General features: G+C 43.8%; 1 protein-coding gene across 2 annotated transcripts in view; it reads left to right on the top strand.

Moving 5' to 3' along the window:
• The first annotated feature begins 8,547 nt into the window (after nucleotides 1-8,547).
• Fbxo3 (F-box protein 3) overlaps nucleotides 8,548-16,368 on the top strand; it is a 28,357-nt gene continuing 20,536 nt past the window's right edge. For both annotated transcript variants that reach the window (XM_057780534.1, XM_057780535.1), the window contains exons 1-3: nucleotides 8,548-8,690; nucleotides 11,057-11,146; nucleotides 14,161-14,324. In XM_057780534.1, the coding sequence (XP_057636517.1) occupies nucleotides 8,587-8,690; nucleotides 11,057-11,146; nucleotides 14,161-14,324 (358 nt within the window). In that variant the 5' untranslated portion in view covers nucleotides 8,548-8,586. The remainder of the gene's footprint in view (nucleotides 8,691-11,056; nucleotides 11,147-14,160; nucleotides 14,325-16,368) is intronic.

Genomic DNA, 16,368 nt, shown 5'->3' with positions numbered 1-16,368 from the left:
ATGTTGTATACATAATAAATAATAATAATAAAAAGAAACTGGTCCTGTACAGCCCCATCTCCCTGGCTGTATCTCTAGGATGTTCATCCTGTCCTCTTGGGTTGCCAGCTGTTGGAATGAAACACAGCTTAAAGATTAAGGTCTTGTCTCTGCTTATTGGTGCTGGCGGAGGCAGGCATCATGGCCGTAGGTATTCAGCATCAGTAGATGTGTTGGACCCTAGTGTCCAATCACCAAGGAGGAGGAGTCGCCCCAAGAGACCATCTCTCATCACAGCTGATGTAAAAGCATGAGGATTTTATTAATTCTGTCATGACAGGGTCTTCCAGCAGTCGGGAGGCCAGAAGACCCTGAATGTCTGGTACAGGCTATTTTTAAAGGGAAAAACCACAGAAGGAAGGGGTGTCTGGGGGTTGTTCTTTAACTATTATGATTGGCTTATTCAGAAGGGCTATTACCAATAATTGGCTGGAGAGTGGTTACCAGATCAGATGAGGTAAAGGGAAACTTCTGAGAGTCATTTTGCCTCTTCCCAGGGACTAAGTCAAAACATCAGTAACTGAGTCAACACCTAAGGGTTATCATGCCCCTATTCAGGAAGATGGAAAGTTCCCAACATCTAGGTACGTGCATGCATAGCTGTTACGTCCTTGGTTCCCAGGGGAGGTGGGGACGTACTGAGAGTTGTCAGAAATGGCTTCTCAATTGTCTGAAAGTTCTACAGACGTACTTGCTCAAAACAAGCAAAGACAAGTAACACTGCTTTTCTCCTGAACCGCTTTATAACTGGACCAATCATTAGAAGGCGCCACCTTCCACTCTGAGGGAAGGTCTTCTATTCTCAGTTAATCTTTTCCGGAAATGCCCCTACAGACACACCCTGTCTTAGACTCAGCACCTCTCTCTCGCTAAAGTGACAGTCCTGCCTAGAATGTCACTGATACCTGCTGCAATTCATCACCCCAGTGATTTTCCCTGTCATTTCTTTAGCTCCCAATCTTCTGCTATGAAAACACCCACCTAGTAACGCTCTCTTCCAAAATGAGTGTGGAGATCAAAGGAAGCTCCAAGCGAGTGAGGTCTGGAATAAATGTGTGCTGTTGATAGGAGCACAGCCAGGTCAGGGACCCTGGCCTCAGTCCCATGGGAAAATGTCCACATACTTGGAGGTGAGGCTCAGGGGAAAATGGCAAAGCCACATGTGAATGTTGATAATGTTGATGCAGAAACCCTCCACCTCAGCTGAGTTCCCCTGTTCCCCCATTTTTATGGTCTGAAGATTGCTCCCCTATAGGGACTGTGCCTGTGGAGATTAGCTAAGCACATCTTCTTGATTTAGCTGTAAACCTAAAGCCTGCAAACCTGTCTCCTCTTAGTTCAGCTGTATGCAATAACCCCACCTGTCTATTCAACTCTATATAATAAACACACTGAACTTCCATGGTGCTAAAACTAAAAGCCCACACCACCCAAACCCAGCTCTTTCCGTCCGTCTTTTCTTTATTCCCTCACTTCCCCTAGTCAGGGCAACCTCCAAACTCTGCATCTCCGTGTCTGATGGTAAAATGCTCTTCAGATCTCCAATTCCTTTCTGCTTTGTTTACTGCAGCATACTTCGTCTTGGGTTGGTTCCACTTCCTGGTAGCACATTTCCTTGGCAGGTATCACATGACTCTGGAATCTCTAACATCCAAGGCAACCCAGGCTTCTCAATTCACAGCTTCACACAAAGATCTCTCTAGACCTCCTTTTAGGGACACCCCTGGCCTCAGTGACTTTCCTTAGTCTCGGAGGAATATTCTTCAACCCCTTTTTTCTAACCATATGGCTGAAGTTGTCAAGTTTTGCTGCTTGCTGGGGCTGGAACATGGTCCCTCATCTAATTTTATCTTCAGCAGCTTTCTATTTTCCATGGTTTCCTTCACTGCCTAAGCTTAAGCTGTCCTGGAACTTGCTCTGTAGACCAATCTCAAGAGATTCAGCATCCTCTACATCCTGAGTGTTGGAATTAAAGTTGCACAACCACACCTGGCTCTAAACTGTTCTTTAAACAAACTGGAAATTTAGTTGGGTGGGATCTTGCCCTGAGGTGACCAATCCCTTCGTTTCATTTCTTAATCTGTTTATCTCCTTGAACAGAGGATTAGCTCAACTAGCTTTTACAACTCAGATTAACCTGCTTCTATTAATCTACATTCTGCCATGTGGCTTTTACCTTTCCTCAGTACATTTGACTTGCTCCAAGTCTGCTGGCCAAATTCCCATGCCTGCATTCCTCCTCCTCCTCCTCTTCATCTCTCTCCCCAGAAATCCTGCCTATCCTCTCCTGCCTTGTTACTGGCTATTCAGCTTGTTATTAAACCAATTAGAAAGCATCTTAGGCAGAGACACATCTTTCCAGTGTAGACAAATATTCCACAACAGTCTACGGAAGAGGTGGTTCCTCTTCACAGCATTGAGGTTCCAAAGTCTTTTCTTTTCCAGTCAGTTTCCAGGACCCTAGGGTAGTAGCTGTGGCACCCAGTCATAATCCCGCACACTGTAATCCTCAGGGTGAGATTTGGAAAGATCCAAATCCACGAAGTCTAGAATTCTCAAAACTGCCTTCTCAAAAGATTAAAATTCTGAATGCTGAAACCACGAAAGCCAAAGCAGTCAAACCATAATTCTTATTAAAGTAAATGGCCGGGCGGTGGTGGCGCACGCCTTTAATCCCAGCACTCGGGGAGGCAGAGGCAGGCGGATCTCTGTGAGTTCGAGACCAGCCTGGTCTACAGAGCTAGTTCCAGGACAGGCTCCAAAGCCACAGAGAAACCCTGTCTCGAAAAACCAAAATAAATAAATAAATAAATAAATAAATAAATAAATAAATAAATAAAGTAAATGCCCTTCAAGAGAATCCTGGGTGGTTGCATTGTGTCAGGTGGAACAAACACCCAAAAACCCAGTAAAGAATTAGCCTGGACATCTGTGAGGAAATTGAACAGGTGCTTTAGCAAGGAAATATTGTCCCTCTGATCCTTCTGACTCGGAAGTTGGGAGGTAAAGATGGGAAACTGCACCAACAGGAGGTGTTTTTAACAGAAAACACAGCCAACCCCTCACAGATGGAGAGTAAATATTATCTTTTTTCACTCCTTTCCCGGGCTCCCTGGAGCATCCCATTGGCTGATCAAGTCAGCCAAATAAGAAAAGCAGCGTGGTGAAGGAGCTCAGAGATCAGCCTTCTGGGGAACAGAGAAAAGCAGAGACCAATTTTTCCCTTTTCCTGGAGAATATTGACAGCAAAATAAAAGCAAAACACTAGCCCACCCAAGTTTGCATAGCAAATGTTTCTGATGGCACAGATAGAGCCTAGCCAAGCTCTTGGCACAGGCCATAGGTCACCGCAGGATTAACTATGGCTATCTCCCTGTTTAGGTCTCAGTAGGACACAGTAGGATTCCAGCACCCTGACTCTACAGGACTTTTGAACAGGTGAGCACCAGTGTTCAGCATCCTAGACACTGTCACTTTTTTTTTTTTTTTTGGCATGGAGATACAGTCTTTCTCCCTCCTCTATCTAGTAGGAGATACCATTTCAGTGATACAGTGTTGCAGGCTTTTAGATTACAAGTCATTCTTGGACACACTCTCAATCCACTATGTTAGAAACAGTTAACAGGAAACACTTCAAATGTATCCAACTGGCAAGACTGTCACCACCCCCAGCCCAGCCCAGCACCTGGCCAAGAGGGTTATATCCAGAAAACATGAATCTTGCTGCAGGGGAAAAAAAAAAAAAAGCAAAACAACCCATTTGTTTAGTGAATTCACAAATACTTAAGTCTCTGCCAAAGAGAGCCCAAAGCAACCCAGTTCCAGGATTCAGCCTGAGTAGTTGCTACCATTCCGCCTCTAATCCTCTTACGCCCTTCCCATGCTTCTCATTAGCTAGGAACTGGCTGTGTTCCACAAGAGCAGCTAAATCCATGCCACAGTTTTGCATGACCCATCCACCCGGCTGCTTTTTCAGCATCAGTGGTGGCCCCCAATCTTCAGCCACCCCTGTACTTTTATCCTCCTTCTTGCTTTCGGCCACAAAGCATAAATCCACTCCTGGGTGTCCCTGGGCTCTGTTGAGGAGGACTAAGCCCCAGCAGCCGTTCTGCCCAGGTTGTTCTTTTGATGGCGTCCTAATGGTGATTCTCCCTTCTGGTCACTACCTCATTACAATCAAGAGGGTGCAGAAATCCCTCAGCACAGAGGTAAGGTTGCAGTTGGTACACAACTTTCATGTAACTGCAGTTCAGGGGCCGGGTGTATACAACTCCAGTACTGTTTGGTGGAAATAGAAACTGGGGGTTTGGGACAACAGCGCACAATGCACCTGACTCCATAGCCCTATTTCATATCCTCTCCCAATCAACCCTAACTTCCAGCTTTCTTCTTCCGCTGAGAGGTGCCCCTAGGCTGGAAAGAGCAAGATACAATAAATTCCAGAAAGTGCTCATGGTTGCCAAAAGATGGTGTTTTACATATGGAGAGAGGCCACCAAAAGAATACATTTTAGAAGGAGCCACACCTTCTAGAGCAGTGGTTCTCAACCTGTGGGACTCGACCCCTTGGGATTGAATAGCGTGTCACGGGGGTCACATATCAGATATTTAACAGTAGCAAAGTTACAGTTATAAGGTAGCAATTAAATATCTCACCCGGGAGGACACTGCAGCATGAGGAACTCTATCAAAGGGTCGCAGTATTAGAAAGGGTCTAGAGTCTAGAGCTTGGCATCTGTTCATCGCCTGCCCCACCTCCGGGCAAGTTCTTTTAGACATTTTAGGAAGGGGAAGTCAATCATTTAAAAATAAATAAAAGCATATAGTAAGAGTACATGCCCCTCTTTCGCCTCAAACTTTTGTATGATCTTGGTTTTCTTTAAAATTTAGTCATTTGTTCAGTGTTCTAGTTAGCTGTAGTTGTCAACTTGACACAATCTCGAGTGCTCTCCAGGGCACTGTGTGTCCCCAGCCAACTGTTACAGAATGACCCTTCCACATTCTAAAGAACAGACCCAGTAGTATGCTCCTGCCAGTGCTCCCTAGTCTTCAAGGCCCAGATGCGTGTCCACGGTAAGGCAGGAATTATGGGTTGATGCATGAGGATCTTACTGGAACACACAATAGAAACCTTGAAGCCAGTGAAGCCAAGGGGGTCAAAACCAAGTGGGACATTACCTGCTGTCAGATACAAGGTAGCAGTGGAGTCCTAAAGGGAACATATATCAAAAGCATCGAGGATAGACTACTCCAGAGAAGAGGAGAAACTTAAAATCTGCATATGGCCACTTCATTCAGAAGCTTGCGCTTGCAGATTTGCCAAAGGCAAACAATTAGCCATCTTGGGGGGTAGTTATCCCCACTCAGACCCAAGGTGCATCTCCTTCTGTCTTTATAATAGAAGACCCAGAGAACTCAGTCCTGAGAGCTCTCTTGCTCCTTTGTCCAGCCATTATTGGGGGTAGTGGAGAGGGGCAATAGCAAGCCACATTCCAGGAAAGGATGGGCTCTTGTGGATCCTGTTCACCTATATTGCTTCCCCAATCATCTCTACTTCCCCCTATCATGGTGGATAGAAAAACAGAGCCTGGGCCTGGTGGGAGGGGCTGGCAACCCCACAACACTTTCCATGAGACATGGCAGGAGCTGGCAGCATGGAAAAAAGAGGTGGGGGTGGGGGTTTGCTGAAAGTCCATGTTAGGACTTCTGAGCCTACGTATCTATGAAAAGCAAGGCCTTTAACAGAGGACTCACTTTGACTTTTTGGGCAGGGGAAACGAATCAGTTAAAGTAAACAAAAACATGTATTCAAGGGTACACCTTATCCTTGTCTACCTGATGCTTTAATATGGCACTGTGCGATCCTGTTTCGCCATTTTCTCCAGTATAGATTTTTGGCATTCATTTTCATTTCTAAATATATTGCGTTAAAGTAACATTTCTCTCAGTTACTCCATTTTTTCCCTCAGATAGGGCACAGACAAAAAAAATTATTCCATTTAAATATAGGTTAGTGAGCCAGTGAGTTTATTGGCTTTGCTTAAGGAGTGTGAACGAAGGATTATTTCCAGAAGCATGGAAGAAGGCAGCTGCATCCCCGAAAAAGTGTCCCCTCACCTGGGTGTATAGGAATATAGGCAGTGGATGTTTTGCTTTTCTGGGCAGAGGGAGGGATCATAAAAGCATTAATGAATTGAGAAAATGCACTATTGTAGGGGGCTGAGGGAGATTATATCTACTTTTCCAAGTACGTGAGAGAAACTTTCTCCAGCGGTGAAACTGCTTAGGTAATGGAAGCACTTGCTAGTGCCTTACAAGAGAGAATGGATTCCAGCAAGGTATCCTTGACCTCCATGTCTGCTCGTACACATACCTTCCCCCCACTCAAATGCATACACAGTACAAAAATAAATGTGATTTTAAGAAGGGAAACTTTCTTTAGGATATTTACAGTCACCAAGGAAATGTGGTGACTGTTGTACTCACAAGCTTGGGAAATCAACGTTTATTAGCATAGGTATTATCTTTAACCCACGATAGAAGGGGTGGTCTCAGAGAGGAGGACCAGTTCACAGAACTTAGATACAGACAGCTAATGCTCCATCTCGCTTCTAGTGACGGAAGTGCCTGGTACACGAAGTCCAGGTCTTTCGGATCTCTCAAGTCTCTCTACACACAGCCCCTGTGAAACCAACAAAGGGGAATTTACTCCTCCACGGTCCACCACCCCACCCCTTCTCCCACGCCCACCTTGTTATCAGCTTTTCAAAGTTGAAGAACTGCCTCTTCCGGTCCTGCAGCGGTCCCAGTCAGTTCAGCCCCTCACGCTTGTGGTACTCAATCTGGATTTATAGAATACAAATTTAAAAACTCCATTTCCATACATTTTACTCTCAGGCTGAAAATTTGAACTCATCAGAGGGGCAGGAGAGAGCATATCCTCTGGGCCAATGTGAGAAATAAGGGTGAGGTCTCAAAGACAGAGCCCACCACTCCAGCTAATGCGTCTGCACAAGACAAGTTTCCTCTAGATAAAGAGGGTGTGCTCTGAAGAGCCAGCACCTCGGACTCAGGCAGGGCATCTGGTTATCGGGTTTTTATGCTAATTCAGGTAGTGACTGTGTGGAAATTTCCTCATTGTCTCAATTCAATTGACTAGGATGAAATAAAAAAAATTGGCCGTGAGAGGGGGGGTCACTGCTCCAGGTCATCAAATTACTGGAAAGTGTTTGTTTTGTTTTGTTTTGTTTCTTTCCTCCGAGACAAGGCTTCTCGGTGTAACAGCCCTGGCTGTCCCGGAACTAGCTCTGGTAGACTAGGCTGGCCTTGAACTCCGCAGTGAGGGGATTAAAGGTCTGTCAGAGCAGCTGCCGTCACCTGACTCAAATTACTGGAAGGTTTTACTGGGGGAGAGGATTAAAACATTTGTAGAGAAGTCTTACAAGTTGGGGATAAAAATAATTAAATTCCTTGTCCTAAACATGAGTTCCCTAGTACTTGATGGAAAAGATTCCTATTTGATAATTTTACACTACGTAGTTGGTAGAAACTTTCTCCGGGAAGTGGGTAAAGGCTTTCAAAATTAACATTTGTTGGGTATCTAGATAAGGAATTTATCCAGAGATTTTTTTTCTTTTTTCTGTTGTTCTCCCCCCTCCCCCACCCCTACAGTTTCCTTGTACCTTTGGGGTCTGTCCTGAAACTAGCTCTTGTAGACCAGGCTGGCCTCAAACCCACAGAAATCTGCCAGTCTCTGCTTCCCGAGTGTTGTGATTAAAAGCGTGTGCCACCACCGCCCGGCCGATTATTTTTATGTCCATTTTGCTTTGTGGGCAGTGGTCGAATGCTAACCTCCCGATTATTTTGAAGTTGGAGTGCCTTTCCTTGTGTGTCTCTGCCATTCCTTCGGTAGAAGTAGAAAGGCCTCAGAGCCGCAAAAGCAGATTGTGGATGGGGGTGGGGCGGAGGAGTCAGGAAACTGAAGATCTTTTTTTTCTTTTTTTTTTTTTTTGTTTTTCGAGACAGGGTTTCTCTGTGGTTTTGGAGCCTGTCCTGGAACTTGCTCTGTAGACCAGGCTGGTCTCGAACTCACAGAGATCCGCCTGCCTCTGCCTCCCAAGTGCTGGGATTAAAGGCGTGCGCCACCACCGCCCGGCTGAAGATCTTGGATTGGAAATGAAGTAATGGGTTTGGGACCCAGAGGCCTGGGATGATTAGTGTCAAGTTTAGGGAGAGGCTTGGGGGATAGCACATATAAAATGGCAGGAAGAAGAGAGAGAAGAACGATTGGAAGGGTTCTAGCTAACCTTAGGAGACGGGATGGGAATGGAAATACGCAGCAACAGACAGACCAGACACAGCGCCAGCCAGCAGTGCCCAGAGGGGCAGACAGGCCGCGGAGTGGGCGGGGCACAGACCGTGGGGTGGGCGTGGCCACAGGGGCGTGGCCGGGTGACAGTTACATAACTAACCTGTGCAAGCGCCGCGGAACTGTTCGGGCGGCGGGGGCGGGGCCGGGGTGGTGCCAGGCTGCAGCGGGCCGGGCAAGATGGCTGCCGTAGAGGCCGAGACGGCGCCGCTGACCCTGGAGTCGCTGCCCACCGACCCCCTTCTGCTCATCTTATCCTTCGTCGACTACAGGGACCTGATCAAGTAATGGGGCGGCGCTCATGGCAGGGGTGGGAACGTGGAAGGAAGCAGGGAAGTAGGCAGGGAAGGAGGCCCAGGGTCGCTGGCTGGACGCGGGCTTCCTCCGCACCAGGGGGTGACTGCAGGGCAGCCGTTATCCTGCAGAGCCACGGCGGGGGCTGGGGGGGAGACGCGGAGGAGGGGGCTGGGCATCCAGGCCCCACTCCTGTCCGGGTCCCGGGGACTTCGCGCCCTCTCCCTCAAGCCTTGGCTAGGCCGGTTTGCCGAGGAGAGAGGTGGGTTCCTGGTGCGGCACGCCGCGGACCCTCGCTGGCCCTTGGAGACCTGGTCTGGCGCCGTGGAAAGGCCACTGTCCCGGCCCACGAGCATCTCTGTCGGGCCTGGAATCCTGGATGACCAGAGCCCACGTGGGCAGGTAGAACGCGGGCGAGGAGGTCTGCGACCTTCTGACTCCCTCTGGTGCCACCGTGGTCATCGGCAGCATGCACTTTCTCTTGTGTTTGCGACTTTTTTTGGCTGTCAGTTTTCCTTTTTACGGTGGGTGGTTGGATTTTGTGTTTTGTCACCGACTTCCGGTGAGGCCTTACAGGTTATCTCAGGGTTTCCCAGATTACCAACGTTTGCTCCAAAAAGAAACACCGGGCATGCTAGTGAGGGTGGCCAAAAACTCAATTCTTTCAGAGAACGGGACTGTTTACGTTGGAGGAAGAAATGGCGCAGCTGCGCCCCACTTTCTACCCCACTCCATGTCACCCCACCCCCATGTTAGGATTGTTTACATCCTTAACAGCATGGCCAGGGTTTCTTGTGCTTTCGTGTGTTTGTAGAGGAGGCAAAAAGGCCGTCTCCTATGGGGAAGGTACAGTTTTGTGTTTTGATTGATTACTGGATCCTGGCGCTTTGATGATTGTGACCTTGGGTTTTAGGGGCCTTTTAGAGGTATGGACTTCCTGGAGTTACAGGTTGGTTGGCCTACCTAAGTGGTAGCAGAGGTATGTCCTGGATTTTCAGTTATGGCCTCCACCCGTACCTGCTCACACTTTTGTTTGTCCAGAAAACACATTCTCCCCTACTCAGCCTGTACTAAAGCAGAGAAAGTTTTTCTGTAGGGAAGGCTGTCCAACTCAAATTGATTCCTCTGAAATACTCTCCAGGTATAACTGATCTTGACAGCCTTCTATCTTTGATTGCTGCCGGAGTTATCTTCCGAGTCATTCTTAAAAGCCCGCAATAGCCCTGTTTGCAGACTGTACCCTGAACATCTGCAGTGTTTAAGGCCCTTATCATCTAGCTTCTTATCTAAGGCCTCTCAGGCCTTCCTCCATTATCGTATTTGCACAGTCCACTCTAGCTAGAGCAGACATCAGGCGACACACCACACACTCGCACATTGTTGTGTAAGCTCTGCGTCTTGTCCGGAGCACTCACTGCTCAGCTGGCAACCTTACTCTCCCACCATCTTCCTTCAGCTACAGTTCGTCATAACTGTGTGCGCTTCTAGAGTGGAAGGATTGTTTTTTTTTGTATTCATTCGATCAATCAATATTATGGAGTGCCTGCCATGTGTCTGTTAAATGTAGGCATACAATAGTGAATTGGAAATATGATCTTTTAAAGATGTACTTTAAATACATTTCTGTCTTAGACAAGATGGAAACAGCTAAGTGCAGAACAGTCGTTAGGAAGGAATCCATATGTGGTACTGTTGGGACGTGGAGGCAGAGTACAGTTCTGTCCTCGTGCAGGGAGCAGTGTTGAGAGGCTTGGGGTCTGTAAACAATAGTGTGGCCTGTTCAACTAGAAAAACGAGAAAGCTGTGCTGAAGGTGGTAATGACTAACAGGCAGGCTGCATGAAGGGTGGCCGGTGAGATCATGTAGCTCTTGTAAGAACAGATTTCAATTCAGAACTTTAGGTAGTAATCAGAATTTTAAGCTGAAGTGACATGACTCCTCCATAAATGTTTGTGGAAATGAGTGGCGTTGAATACTATTTTTGTCTACAGACTCATCCAGCATACTGCAGCTTCTTTCTTGCCCAGTACAGTCCAACTTTGCCAAGTGTCCAACCTGTTGCCAGGCCCTAACGTTTTGGGTACATATGTGCTTGGCTGTTGTATTAAACTGTATTACTCTATCGGGAATTTAGTTTGAATATGAGACAGTATGCTACTTTCTCCTTACTGCTCACAGGGCAATTATATTAACTCATACATTAAATAGATTTTCAGAGATACTGCATTACAGCTATATAGGTAGTAAGTGGAAATAGGAAAAATAAAGAGAATCAAATAAAATTTAAGAATGACTATTTTAATCTTTGTTTTTAATTTTTCCTCCTTTTATACTAATTGAATCTGGTTCCTGCCAGTTGTTGCTATGTCAGTCGAAGACTTAGCCAACTTTCAACTCATGATCCATTGTGGAGAAGACATTGCAAAAAATACTGGCTGATAACTGAGTAAGTATTCTGTGACCGTTTGGTCTTTTGTGGGTGTAGGCTATGGTGTAGGTGATAAATTTTTCATTGTTGTCATTCTCTTGTCTGGGCTGGCCTTGACCTTGTTGCAGTCCTTATGCTTCGGCCTCTTTGCTGGCATTACAAGGTGATCTACCACGCTTGGCGCTAGAGCAGTGGTTCTCAACCTTCCTAAAGCTGCGACCCTTTAATACAGTTCCTCATGTTGTGATGGCCTCCAATCATAAAATTTTTTTCATAGCTACTTCATAACTGTAACTTTGCTATTGGTATGAATCATAATGTAAATATCTGATATGTGGGATGGTCTTAGGCAACCCCTGTGAAGGGGTCGTTCAACCCCCAAAGGGGTTATGACCTACAGGTTGAAAATTGCTGCACTAGAGTAATTTTTATTGATACTCAATAATTGCTCATGTTTATGGGATAAAGTGTAATTCAATAGACATTTACAGTGTATAATAAGTCAGGCTAATTAGTATTTCTTGCTCCTTAAGTGTGTATCATTTTACTGTATTTGGAGTTTTCTAACACCTTCTTTTTAGTTCTTTATAGTTATACAACATAGTAAGTTGAAGTAGACTGTAGCCATTGTCTACTAATACTTCCCTTTCTAGTTAACTCTGTTTTCCAGTGATGCTCTGACCCCCCTTTCTTTCTCCCCTTCCCAGACTCTAGTGTAGAATATATAGTTTTCAGTCCTGACCTTTGACTACCACACTACTACCATGCACTGGTTTTCCTTTCCAGCCCTAGTTCCTGCTAGTGGTCCAGTCAAAGTCCCCACATTGACAGTGAGGTTTAGGAGAGGAAGAAGGAAAGGCAGGAGTACCTGACATATCCTCCAGTTGTGGGAAGCCAGGATGCCAAAGTTGGTAGAGAACTATAGGTTCTAAGTGTATGTATGTATATATGTGTATATATATAATATTTAATATAGTTAATATATGTATGTATAAATGTGTATATATATAATATTTAATATAGTTAATATATATTTAAAATATAATGTACTTTGGTTTTTCAAGGCAGGGTTTCTCTACGTAGCCCTGGCTGTCCTGGAATTGGCTTTGTAGACAATCTGGCCTTGAACTAAGTATATTATTGAAGCTGAAAGCATTAGTTCTACCAAGGGAAAAGTTAGTAACAGCTGTCAAGCATTGGGAGGAGGAAGAATGAGGAAGGAGGAATTCTAAGTGTCAATACGTCCTCATTTTTCACTTTGGGGCATTTGTAAAATTTATAAATCATGGACCTGAGGTATAAGGATTTGGAAATATAGAAAGAGTTTCCATAAATAACTTCTAAAGGCTTAGAACTAAAGACTATTTTTTGTTTTGTTTTGTTTGTTTTGAGACAGGGTTTCTCAAGACTTTAAAAAAAAATCCCAAGCTCAGTTTTTACAGTGCTGGGTATTGTACCCAGGACCTCAGTCATGCTAGGCAAGCATTCTGCAGTTGCCTTACAACCCCAGCCTTGTTGATAGCTGTATATATTTATGTTAATGATACATATTAATGAAAAGATGCTTTATGCCCTCCTTGCACCCCTTCCCCCAACCAAACTAAAACCAAACAAAACGTACACCTGGAGTCAGGTGTGGTGATATATACCTGGAGTGTAGCACTTGTGAGACCGTCGTAGAAGATTCTGAGTTTGAGGCTAACCTGAACTACATGTACTGTTTCAATAAACCAAAATGGCCTCTGCTCTCTGATTTATTCTTTCCTTTATATCTAAACCTTTGATTCTACATTTCTAGTTTTCATTGTAGCACCCATCCGTGAACCCAGGCCAGAGGAGTCATCCTAAGTCTTTATCCCTGCACTCACCTGGATCCCTAGCTTAGCACGTCCAGTCCAGTCTCCACACGCACTCACCCCACCTGGTTACCACAGCGCTCTTCAGTCTATGGCCTCTCTCCAGCTTCAGAACCTCCCTAAGTCTTCTGGAATGGTCTGGAACGATCCTGGTTTTCTCCCTTAAATCTACCATAGCATCCCAAACCACAGCCTCAACTCTCCCCTTTCAACTTCCCCTTAAGCCTTCAGTGGCTCCGCATCTTCTGTAGGAAAAGATCTAAGCCCATTTGACAGTACTTTCAAGTACCCTTTGTGGTTGCTTATCCTCTGTTAACATTTTATTCTTTGTTCATGATTAGACTATCCACTTTTTAAAGGGGAAAAAAGTGCATTTTTTAATGTTCTTAGTAGGCAAGTAGACAATAAATGTTTATATAATTAAAACAAGGAAAGAATGAATCATGTGTTTGTTTTGATTTAAGATTCTCTGGCTTGATCAATGTAGATGTGCTAGAGCAATATTATGCCATTAGGTTCTAAATATTCTCAAAAATGGGACAACTACTTGTGCTTTTTATATTTATAGTTGAGTCCAGGTTCCGTAGCACACACCTGTAACCTAGAGGCTGTTGACTCATAAGTTCATGTCAGCCAGACCTACTGAGACTATCTCAAAGTTTGTTTTTTTAACTGATGTATTTTTAGGAGTAAGTTGAAGTTTATACTGATATACTATTCACATATTTTGTTAAGAAATGGGAAACTTGGGGGAAAATTATGTAGAAAGTAGTGACTAATAAATAACCCTACCGTGACAGAATAGTAGTAACTATTAAAGTTTTTGGTCTATCACTTCTCATTATCTAGTTCTCTTTGTAGCTAAAATAAATTAAGAAAATAAAAAGGCAGAGTTACTACAAACTTCCAATAAAGGTGTGTTGGTAAGTATCAAAAATTATGTGCTAAGCTAAGTTTATGGTACACATTTCTAATTCTAGTACTTGGCATCTAGAGGCATGAAAAATCAGAAGTTCAAGGCTATCTTTAGGTGCATAGCTAATTGAAGGTCAACCTTTACTATATATGACCCTGTCTCAAAAAGCAGAGGAAAAGAAAAGAGATATGTTAAAAATCATTTTAAAAGCTTTCTTAATCTTGTGTGTGTTTTTTGTTTTGTTTTTAAAATCTATTTAGGGAAGAGAAATCCCGGAAGAATCAGTGCTGGAAATCTCTCTTCATAGCTACTTACTCAGATGTAGGAAGATACATTAACCATTATGCTGCTATTAAAAAGGCCTGGGATGACCTCAAGAAGTACTTGGAGCCCAGGTGTCCTCGGATGGTTTTATCTCTGAAAGGTACTAGGAATACAGGGTCCCCCATTCACATTTAGATTTACATTAACAACAGACTAGTTGAAATAACTTTGATCTATTGTGTACCTGGGCTAATCCAACCTCTTAGTTAGTTCACCATACACATTTTGTTAATAGACAAGGAAGCATAGTGCTGATGTTGTTACAAGAATCTTGCCCTTTTTTGGTTAACCCGGGAACCCATATGGATATTAAATAAAAGCTGAACTACTTTATCTTTATAGCTGTTTTATATAAAGAAACAATGCAAAAATTGCTTGAGAATAACCATTATGATTTATTTTTATTTTTGCAATATTGGTGATTGAGGCCAGGACCTCATGCATTTTAGGCAAGTATTCTACCATAGAACTGTAACCCAGCCCTAAAGATGATTATTGTTATTATTGTTTTGTGTGTATGTATGTTCACATGTGCTCCCGCATTCCTATTTGGAGGCTAGAGAGCATCACATGTCTCTCTGGATCGCTCTCCACTTTATTTACTGAGCTCAATGACTGAGCTAGTCTAGGTAGCCTGCTTACCCCAAGTATTCTTGTCTCTTCCTCCCAAATGCTGCCTCACCTGCTCAGCTTTTATGTAGTTTCTGGGAATCCAAACTCCAGTCGTCATGCTTATGTGACAAGACATGTTTTATTCATGGGATCATTTCTCCAACCCAAGATTAGTTTTTAATTGAAAACTTTTGTCAATACCTTTTCTTGTTTGATGTCTATCAAATGTTAGGAAAGAACCTGGGTCTTTAAGCATGTTAGAGTAACACAAGAATCTGGAAATTTTTCTTTTGGCAGAGTTTTACAAAGTAGTCAAACCAAGATTTGAACTGAAGTCTATTTGACCCCAGAATCTATGTTCTTTCTATTCTGTTGTCTAATTATGACTAGAAATCGTAACAAGCTATTTCTATTGGATTTGTTAACTAATCCCTGTAAAATACATTTGTAACTGCTTATCTGTGTAACATGAATAATAAAAACAGATAATTGAGGTTCAATCTGAAGATCAGAAAAGCAAAGCAGCCAACCACTAAAGAGACCGTTTACCTCTACCAAATCTTCAGACCAAAAGGGTGATCCTACAGTACTCTTCACCAACCTCAGACTCCACACTACTGAGTTCCTGTCTCCTCCCTTTATATTCCCCTCTCTGTCCAGCCATATCTCTCCTGTCTCCACCTGCTAGTGCTGGCCTTATAAAGGCATGTGATCCCAAATGCAGGGATCACCTTTGTGTGAGCTCTGTTTCTCTTTTAGACAGACTCAATCTTGCGGAGCCCAGAGTGGCCTTGAACTCACAGAGATCCATTTGCCTCTGTCTCCCTAGTCCTGGGATTAAAGGTGTGTGCCACCATTGCTTGACTTTTGTGACTGAGTAGTGGTTTAGCTCTGCACTCTGATCTTCAGGCAAGCTTTATTAAAACAAAAAATATACCACTGTAATCTGCTTTCCACTTCATGTTTTTTCAGACTTATTCACTAAGTGGAACCATGAGTTTGCTGTGGTTTTGCTAAGCTAAAACTGGAATCCGTTCTTTTTTACTCTTTCTCATTAGAACGAGTCTTTTTGAATTATCATTCCTTTATTCTTTCATATTTCCATTGTAATTTCTCATGAAAATGTTACTTTCAGACAAACCATGATTTCATGAAAAGATGCTTAAACCTGGGTTAGAAGGCAGAATAGATGGCTTTAGTAGAAGGAGTGGGTGGAACACTGGCGCCCCCCGTTAATAATCTTAACAGCTTATTCTCTAAGAAGAGATGAGTGGTAACATTCATCTGGCATGAGCATAAACTACTTCAAGAGGACATAATCTGAAAGTAAGAATGCAGTGTTGATGTGCAGTATAGGTGATAGTTTATAATAGCACAAAGATAGACATGAAACTAAATGTTTTTGTTGTTTGTTTTTATTAGTTACTGGGAGGTTTGCTAAAATTTCCTATTGTGGTAGGCACTGTTCTGAAGTAGCCCAAGATTTTCAGCTTATGGTATACATGCATGGTACAGTTATTTCTCCTTGCATA

This window comes from Chionomys nivalis, chromosome 9 (assembly GCF_950005125.1).
Source record: "Chionomys nivalis chromosome 9, mChiNiv1.1, whole genome shotgun sequence".
Lineage (NCBI taxonomy): Eukaryota > Metazoa > Chordata > Mammalia > Rodentia > Cricetidae > Chionomys > Chionomys nivalis.
The sequence above is the reverse complement of the archived record's forward strand: the minus strand, read 5'-3'. Positions and strand labels throughout refer to the sequence as shown.